Source organism: Enhydra lutris, unplaced genomic scaffold (assembly GCF_002288905.1).
Source record: "Enhydra lutris kenyoni isolate GAN:26980312 unplaced genomic scaffold, ASM228890v2 scaffoldscaffold7, whole genome shotgun sequence".
NCBI classification, from domain to species: domain Eukaryota; kingdom Metazoa; phylum Chordata; class Mammalia; order Carnivora; family Mustelidae; genus Enhydra; species Enhydra lutris.
In genome coordinates, this window is record NW_019154091.1 from 37,975,118 (window position 1) to 37,983,848 (window position 8,731).

At 38.1% G+C, this 8,731-nt stretch overlaps 1 protein-coding gene across 1 annotated transcript; it reads right to left on the reverse strand.

The window, feature by feature from the left end:
• Window positions 1–6,300: 6,300 nt before the first annotated feature.
• On the reverse strand, window positions 6,301–7,500 carry LOC111142364 (taste receptor type 2 member 42-like). The gene is made up of 2 exons (XM_022495391.1): window positions 6,942–7,500; window positions 6,301–6,728 (listed from the first exon to the last, which is right to left on the reverse strand). The coding sequence occupies exons 1-2, from the start codon at window positions 7,498–7,500 to the stop codon at window positions 6,301–6,303; spliced, it is 987 nt and encodes a 328-aa protein (XP_022351099.1).
• Window positions 7,501–8,731: the final 1,231 nt, after the last annotated feature.

Consider the following 8,731-nt stretch of genomic DNA (forward strand, 5'->3'; position numbering starts at 1 on the left):
AATGCAACTGCAACTAAGAGGAGAGTCCCACAAAAGTCAGCATTCTTCTACATTGTTCTTCTACAACTTCTACAGTCAATAGTTCATTCTGGTTTTATAACAAGAGTGACAACTGGCTTGGATCTTGAAGCTTCTTAGGATTTCTTGAAGAAATAGATACAAAGGAAATTGTTTTCCAGAATGATATAAAAGCATATGCCAAGGCACCAAAATCGTACCTATTGGAGCTATTACTTTGGGTTTTTGAGCTTTGTTCTTAATAAGTTACTGCCTATTTAATTCTGAATAAGCTCTTGTCAGCTGAGAGGGAAAATATAGTAGGAAAAAAACCTGAAGGGGTAGGGGAGTAGGAGGGAGGTTCTCCTTCTCATTAATTCTGCTTTTGGTTAAAGACTTCATCCCATCAAAAATTGTTACGGTAAAATAAAGTTTGTTTTTTTGTTTTGACAAACATGTAACTTTAATACAATGATCTTTCAGTCTTGACGGCAAGGTTATCCCTCTTTTCTAGAGAACTCTAGGTATATACATACACATTAATCATTAATTAATTATTAATATAGTAATAATATATATTGATGCCTATGAGCCAACCCCAGGGATTCTGACTTAATTGGTCTGGCATATATTGTGGACACTCATTAAGAATTCCTTGATATATGCCTTAAAGGACCTTCTAAACCCAGACAAAACTCTTTGTACCCACAAGCCATAAATCTATGAAGATTCTCCAGGAATTAGACAGGAATTTTGCCCACTTGCCCTCCGACGATGCATTCCCCGTTCAGCCAGTTTTGACCCTGGCAATAAATTACCTGTTTTGTATTGGTCTCAGACTATCAGTGGTGATGCTCTAGCTTACCAGTGCCCGAGGCTCTCACCTGGGTCCTCACTACTAATGTGGGCCCCCACAGACTTGTCCCCACCAGAGTCCCACACAGCCGAGGTGTGGCTGTGGTAGAGTAGGCACTTAGCTGGGTGTCATCAGGATGCCTCAAGGCCAACAAAGGGGGAGTCAAGGCCCATTATCAGGAAAGTTAGCAACCTGTCCTGGCAGAATTGCACAAACAAAGCTGCAACGAGCCATATCAAACCCAACAGGCCCAAGAGTAAGAAGACCTGGTGTTCTGTTTTTATTTACATTGGGAGTGGGTGCCTAGGATTTTACAAGCTCATACTTTACTCGCAAATTTATTTTATTTTTAAAATCTTATTTATTTGAGAGAGGGACAGCTAGAGCACACGCAGGGGGAGGGGCAGAAAGAGAACGAGGCTCCCCTCTGAGCAGGGAGCCCAATGCAGGAATCCATCCGAGGACCCTGGGATCATGACCTGAGCCAAAGGCAGACACTTAACCAACTGAGACACCCAGGCACCCCTTTAGTGGTGAATTTAAAACATAACATTGTTAACTAGGACTTGGGAAGGGAAAAGTGGGGTCATGCAAGCAGTCAGTTATCTAGGTTACTCAGGGCTCTCTAAAAGGAGAACTTCATGGGTGGGAGTGGCCTGGCTTCTTAACCCGATGTTCTCCTGGAAGCTGTGTACGCAGCTCGCAGTATGTTTGTTCAAGACAGATGTCTCTTAAATGGATATCTTGGCAATCAAAAACTTTTTACTTCGGGCATGTACACCACATAATCTTAGCTAACATGTACCTCTCTGATGACCTTAAGCTCCATGAGAGAAGGGACTGTTTTGTTGTCAACTGATCTATTCCAATTCCTGGAACACGGAGGGCCTAGCAAATAGTAGGCCCTCATAACTATTTGTTAGGTGAATGAATGCTGACTTGGTATTAACCCTATTGGGAGCACAGAAAAAGGGAAAATGAGTAAGACTTGACTGTGAAACTAGTATAAGAACAAGAAAAGAAAGCAACTCTTTAAAACTGGGGGAAATGTCATGAGATACGAACCCATGCACAATTTCTGTTACTAACCCTTAAATAACAACACTGCTCTCCAGCCATCCTGGCTCAAACCAGAAGTCATACAGAGTCCTAAATCCTTGCCGGAGGTGGGGGCCTTTGACCTTCTCTTCACGGAAGAGACTACTTCCAGTGGAGGGAGTTGGAGATGGATTGAAAATTCTGTATTTGGTGGCAGGAAACCAAGAAGACTATAGAGATCACTGATGTTTTCAGAAATGCTCTGCCTGGTGTAGAAGGCTAACTGACAGTAGGGCTCCATTGGTAGACATGGTTCAGCAGGGACAGAACCCACATAGCAACAAGTCAGCCAATAGACACTTAGTCATTACAGAATACTCGAGTTCATAGTTACACTGAAGAAGAGACGCAATCAAAAGGATTTAATAACAAGGATAAAAATCACAAGTGCTATATGCTATGAGTGGAATTCAAAGCCCAGGCTCCCATTTCTAAAAACCTGCATAACTACAAATTTGTCTCTGCTCCTGGGTTGAACTGCCTTAATATTCTTCATTCTTAAAATGGTTGCATCATACGCCATAAAGAAAAAGTCTTGTTGTATATGTAAATATAAGGGATATCATTCCAAAATGTTTGGGCAGATAACAATCAAATTTATGTATATGCTGCAGGGACAATCCAAAATACCTAGTCTAAACTTCCAACGATGAATACAATTTAAATCAGAAAATCTATGAATATTGATTTTATAATTATCAGTTGAAAAAGTGACATTTCTCCTAAGGAGAAAATACACTCAGAGACCTACTTTGGCCTAAGTCAAATGGGAGTACTACTTATATAGTGATGAACTACTGCTTACGTGAATGTAAATACAGATGATACAACTGAGTGTTTTTGGACTTCTGTCATTTGGCTTGATTTCTCCCAGTTCCCTCCCTGTGTCTGTGACCTCTCTGGTGGGGGACGGGGTGGGGGGTAACATACCTAGGTTTTCAGTTTGGCTCTTTCCATTGCCTTTCCCTCCCCATGGCCATAAGTTTACATCCCCTAATAGCCTCAGAGAAGGCAGCAACATATGTTCCCCTAGCTGTGACGCTCTCTTGTAGACTTTTGTTTCACTTAGCATACGCCTTTAATTTTCAAAACTGAAGACTATAGGCTTTGTTTGCTTGAGTGTTTGTTTGTTTTCCCTCAAAATCCTTAGAGGGCAGATATCCCCAATGGCTCTTCCTCATGACAAACCTAAGACAGGGCCAGTGTAATTAACCTCCGCAGAGGCAAACACTGGTCTCATGCTTAAAGTAAGACTGGCTGGGTATTTCTATAGTCTTCTGAGGCTGCATTTATATTGGTGGGGGGACAGAAGGTAAAATTTAAAAAGCCGTAGTCTACGATACAGGATTTAGTGGACAAGGGACAAAAATGTTCACCTGTATATGTTTTTCAAATTCTTCAAACTTTGCAAATCAATTTGTTCTTGTGAAGATTGGTCTTAAGGTTCTGAATGGGACATAGATAACTCTAAACAACATATCTAGGGTCTCGAATGACAGAATTGCAACAGACTGTGTGATGGTGCTAACGTCCTATAAAAGTGTTCCTGGCTCAGAGGAGATGGGGTCTAATCAAGATATTGCTAGGAGAAGCCACCCACTGACAACAGACAAACCACCCGAGACACTGAGGCAATTCATGTGCCTTTCTCTGAGATCTACCTGACAGACACATTCACTAGAGTTCAAGAAAAATGTCTTGCTGTGCTTGGCTTATGTCTTATCAGATGCCTCCAGTATTAGACCTAAGGATCAGAGACGAGACTATTTCAGCAATGGAAGTTATTTGTTCCCTCCTATAAATTGCCTAGGTGGACAAACAAGCAAGCAGTGATTACACCAGATTTTTCTAAAAAGGATTTTTATTTATTTACTTGTCAGAGAGAAAGCACAAGCAGGGGGAGCAGCAGGCAGAGGGAGAAGCAAGCTCTCCCCTGAGCAAGGAGCCCTACATTGGACTCCATCCCAGGACCCTGTGATCATGACCTGAGCCGAAGACAGATGCTTAACTGACTGAGCCACCCAGGTGTCCGTACACCAGATTCTTTAAATGAACATATATCTGGTGGGTAAGAAAGACAGTTAACAAGAAATCAGTGACAATCTCCATCAGTGAATTTCTCCAACTTTGGTTCCAGAGTAGAATAGAATTACCAGTATTTCTTCCCCAGGTTGTATGAGACTGGCAACACACGTGTTGGGAGTGGCTCTTCCTGGCTGGTGGTTCAGCTGTTACTGAGTCCCCCACAAAGTCTCTTGTTATGGGGAAAGTAGAGGTGCAGGGCTGAATCTCACTTGCTATTCAAATATACAGATTACAATACGTCAATTGCAATAACCCCAGCCCATGACCCTGTCTTCCCTTACTAGTTCTTTGCTGTACTTTTTTGTCAAGAACAGGGCCCTGTTCCTTAGAGTTCCATCTCCCTCAGTTTGTTGCATTAGCATGGACTTACTCCTAGTTAAACACTGACATACCCCTGAGGCCCACTTATTAGAAAAAAGAGCTGTTCATAAATTGGTTCGATTACTTTATCTTGCCTACCAAAGAAAAGTTTAATAATTTGGTTACCATCTTATAAAGAGTATGTGATTATCTTTAAGACATGTATATGAAAGGATATCAAAAACAAAACAAACTCAATATCTGAATACAAATGTTCATTTTGCTCAATTTGCATATTCCCTTTTACCGAGGCCAGATAATTAAAGTGACAATACTGTTAGTGCCCAAAATAATACACATACATTTTCTTTGGTAAAACATAAATTACTTCGTAAAAAGAGTAAAAAGTTTCTTATCATTAAAACCATTATCCACATCATTATTGTTACTGATACACAGAAGCACCACCTAGGCTAGATGTGTTTGCAGTTTAGTTTTCTACATACGGTGAGACAGGACAGGGAAAAAATGTTAATAATTCTTGCATCATTCTCAGCTTCAGGACACTGTGCTAGAGCAATGCCCATACCTATGGCTCCCTCAAGATTGATTTACAACCCGCACATTTATCATCATTTAATTACACCTTCCTGTTACTTTAGCACAATCTAAAGAATACATCAAAGGTAAACCCTAAGAAAGAAGTCTTCATTTTTTTAATATTTTTTAATAAACATATAATGTATTATTAGCCCCAGGGGCACAGGTCTGTGAATCACCAGGTTTACATACTGCACAGCACTCACCATAGCACATACCCTCCCCAATGTCCATAAGAAGTCTTCATTTTTAAACAATTCCATTATACATACCTGCACAGCCTCTGTATGATATAACCTATACCATCATATTCAAAATTTTATAGTAAACTTTCCCACCTTTAACCTTATTTACAATTTGTCATTACCTTATCTAAATTTAATTATAGTCATAACAGCACCATATACATATGCTCCAACATTTACACCAAACATACGGTGTTTTATAAATTTTGCTTTCTATGCCTTCCTTATTGACCTGTTTCAATTTGTTTCTCTAAGAACTCTAGTAATCAGATTGCAACAAAATATATGTGCACAAACACAAGCACAACCATTCTCAAAATGTAATTATGGTCTTTTCATAGTTGCAATGAGTGTGATGTTAAATTATGGAATAATTTTTGTATTTTTAATTCTATTACATAGCATGATAGATATATCAATATCTACACTCTGAAAATAATATTGTATATCCTGGAATTTAGCAAAATTAATAAGTGCCACTCTTGGCACTTATTACATCAAAATTACAAAATTACTTTGTAATTACAAAATTACTTATCACATCAAAAATTCTTATGATTTGGGATTTCAAATTAAGATTAGCATTATAAGCATGAGTTCCCAGTTTATTTTATTTTGCACTGTGACTATTATTTCACAACATCTTGTTCCCATATTATCTACAAGATAATGACAACAATGAAAAGCTTTTTCATAAAAAAAAATTAGACCTTCAAGCTATGAGGTCATGTTTTTCCCACCTATGACTTGCGTTGTTCAATTAACTTTCTTATCAAAATGTTATAGTTCATCTACCTAGTGAAGTTTGTAATTTATCTCAATTTCTAAAACACGACATGCCTCTTACCCCCATACAAGTTATAATTACATACATCTGTTGCATATAAAATTAAATAATCTAAGTTCTCTTTGAAAGGATAGTTGAGATTTTAAAATATTGGTAACCAATGTTTTAAATAAAAGTGAATACTTTTAAATTATATTGGCTGACCATGTGTCAGTTATCACCAAAAGCAACCTGTTTAGGGAAAATTTCAATGATGTTCAACAATATTTAAAGGAACTTCCCCCAAAAAAGCCAGCTGAAGTGAAATTGATTCTCAGATGCCTCAGTCTTCATCATTGGAAAGGCTCTGGAAGGTTTATCTGTAAAGATGAAATTGGTTTTTCTCTTTTCAGGGAGCTTTTAAGATACCACAGAACATTCAAGGCTGTCTGTCTTAGCCTGCTGTTTCCCAGAATCAAAATTAATGAGTGGCCTGAGGGAAAGATGTATACAGCCAACATGATAAACTTTACGCTCTTGTTGTTCCAAAATAAAAAAAGGATCCAATTTGACAACTGTATGGACAAAAAATGAACTGTGAAAAGGAAGAGGAAAGACACCACCATCTTAATGGCCTTTTTATGGGCCTGCATGCTGAAGTCCCTGGAGCCCATGGAGTTGAGCTTCAAATTCCTGATGTGTTTTACCAATGACAGGAATAAAAGAAGCAACGAGGTCAGGGACAGAACAATAGGAATGATATTGGAAAAACTAAGAAGAACTAGGGTTTTATTTATTTATTTTTTTAAAGATTTTATTTATTTATTTGTCAGAGAGAGAGGGAGAGAGAGCGAGCACAGGCAGACAGAATGGCAGGCAGAGGCAGAGGGAGAAGCAGGCTCCCTGATGAGCAAGGAGCCCGATGTGGGACTCGATCCCAGAACACTGGGATCATGACCCGAGCCGAAGGCAGCTGCTTAACCAACTGAGCCACCCAGGCGTCCCAGAACTAGGGTTTTAATATAAGAAGTTTTACTTTCATTTATATACAAAGTCAGATTACTTTCATCCATTGCATGGATATTCAAGAAGAAATCATTAAATGTTTCTAGCAATAGAAGGTCAAACAGTAGAATGAACAAAGAAAATACAAGAATTGCAATAACCACTCTGTTCATTCTCCACCTCAGCCAGAGGAAAAGGGAATGGGAGAACTGAGCTATCTTAAAGAGGTAAAAAATGCTTAGGCAGGTAGTAAACCAGATGGACAAATGATTAGTTATTCTCCAAAGCAAAGTAACAGGTTTTGCTAGTTTATGAGTGGAATAGAAAGGTGGACTTAGTCCCATCATAAATGATTCAAACGATGACACCAACAACTGCGAGATTCTGGAGATCTCCAAGCAAGTGAGGATGAAGTCAACTAAAGAGATCTCTCGGTTCTTGACCCATCCAGAGCTGTTTACCAGTCCAATAAACACATTTCCCAACATTCCAATTATGAATTCTGCTGTCGACAGTGTGAGAAAGATTATATCCAATCCAGCTAACATTTCCACAGGAAAAGGAAATCCAAATTTCTAGTACAGTGTCTCATTAATAAATTTATAATCAAACTCTTTCAGAATAGCATCCATTTCTGGTAGTTATCTTCACTGCTGCCCTTACTGCAATTCCAATCTTAAGCAGGACCTCCTGCTGTTGGATATGTCTCATACACATATATATTTAAGGAAATCTTTCTGCTTTAATTGTAATGCCAATCTTAATCCAGTAAGATCTGCTAAAGTGTATCATCTCACAGTTTCATGAAGATGTTTTTATTTATCTGAAAGGGCTACTAATTTCCAAACCAAACAGTTTGTGTTCCTATTTATGGTTGACAAGGATTCAAATTTTCCACTTGAGGTACTGATTACAAGGTTAAAGTCAAATTTGTTAGCATGTAAATATGGGTCAGATTCTTTTCCACTGATTTGTGAAAAAATCACCTCACCTGAAATACTACACCATTTGGATCCAAATATTTTAGTTGTTTTTCATAGAGAGCTCTGAAATAAGCTAATAATAGTCTAAATCTCAATAATCTAGACTAAGATTTAGTTATAATTCAGTGAATATGTCTTGAATGCCTGCTCTAGGTCAGACCCATTTCCAAATTGCAGTGTAGTTTGCTACAAAAAAAAGCATTAGGAAAGCCATAAAATAGTGAAAACACAGAAAGAAACAATAAGAAGAATAAAACGTAATGTGAACACAAAAAAGGTAAGTACAAACATTACTGTTGGGGAACGAGAAACATGGGACATTTGCCTTGGAATGTATAGATAATTAGAATTTCATGAGGGAACTGCTAAGTTATATTCTGGACGGATCAAACAATATACGAAAAGACAGCCAAACTCAAACTACTTTTCTGAAATTAAAGTCTTCTCACTGATAATTTATTGTAATTACAATCTAAATGTTCTTCAGGTATCTCTGAGTGACATGTCCACAATTAAACATAGTCCCCAGTTGTGCTCTTTATCTTTGTACTTGTTCTATTTGTTTTGGCCAGAGACACAATGCTGTCCATTTAGCCTTAATAGACAGAAAGTGGGTAAAAAATCATTTCAGATTAAATAAGGAAAGAGTAAACAAAAGTATCTGTTCTATGTATTCTGGAAACAAAGATTTTGACAGAAGCCATCAATATATAAAAGAAATGACCTCAAAGTTACAAATTTTGTGCCCTGTTGGCAGTAAGTGTTTGGGTGTTGTCAGACCATATCCAAAATAATA

Coding starts and splice junctions, on each gene's coding strand:
- LOC111142364 (XM_022495391.1), bottom strand. CDS start 7,500: ATGTTAGCTGGATTGGATATAATCTTTCTCACACTGTCGACAGCAGAA. Junction 6,729..6,941: donor CCTAGTTCTGGGACGCCTGG/GTGGCTCAGTTG, acceptor ATAAAACCCTAG/TTCTTCTTAGTTTTTCCAAT.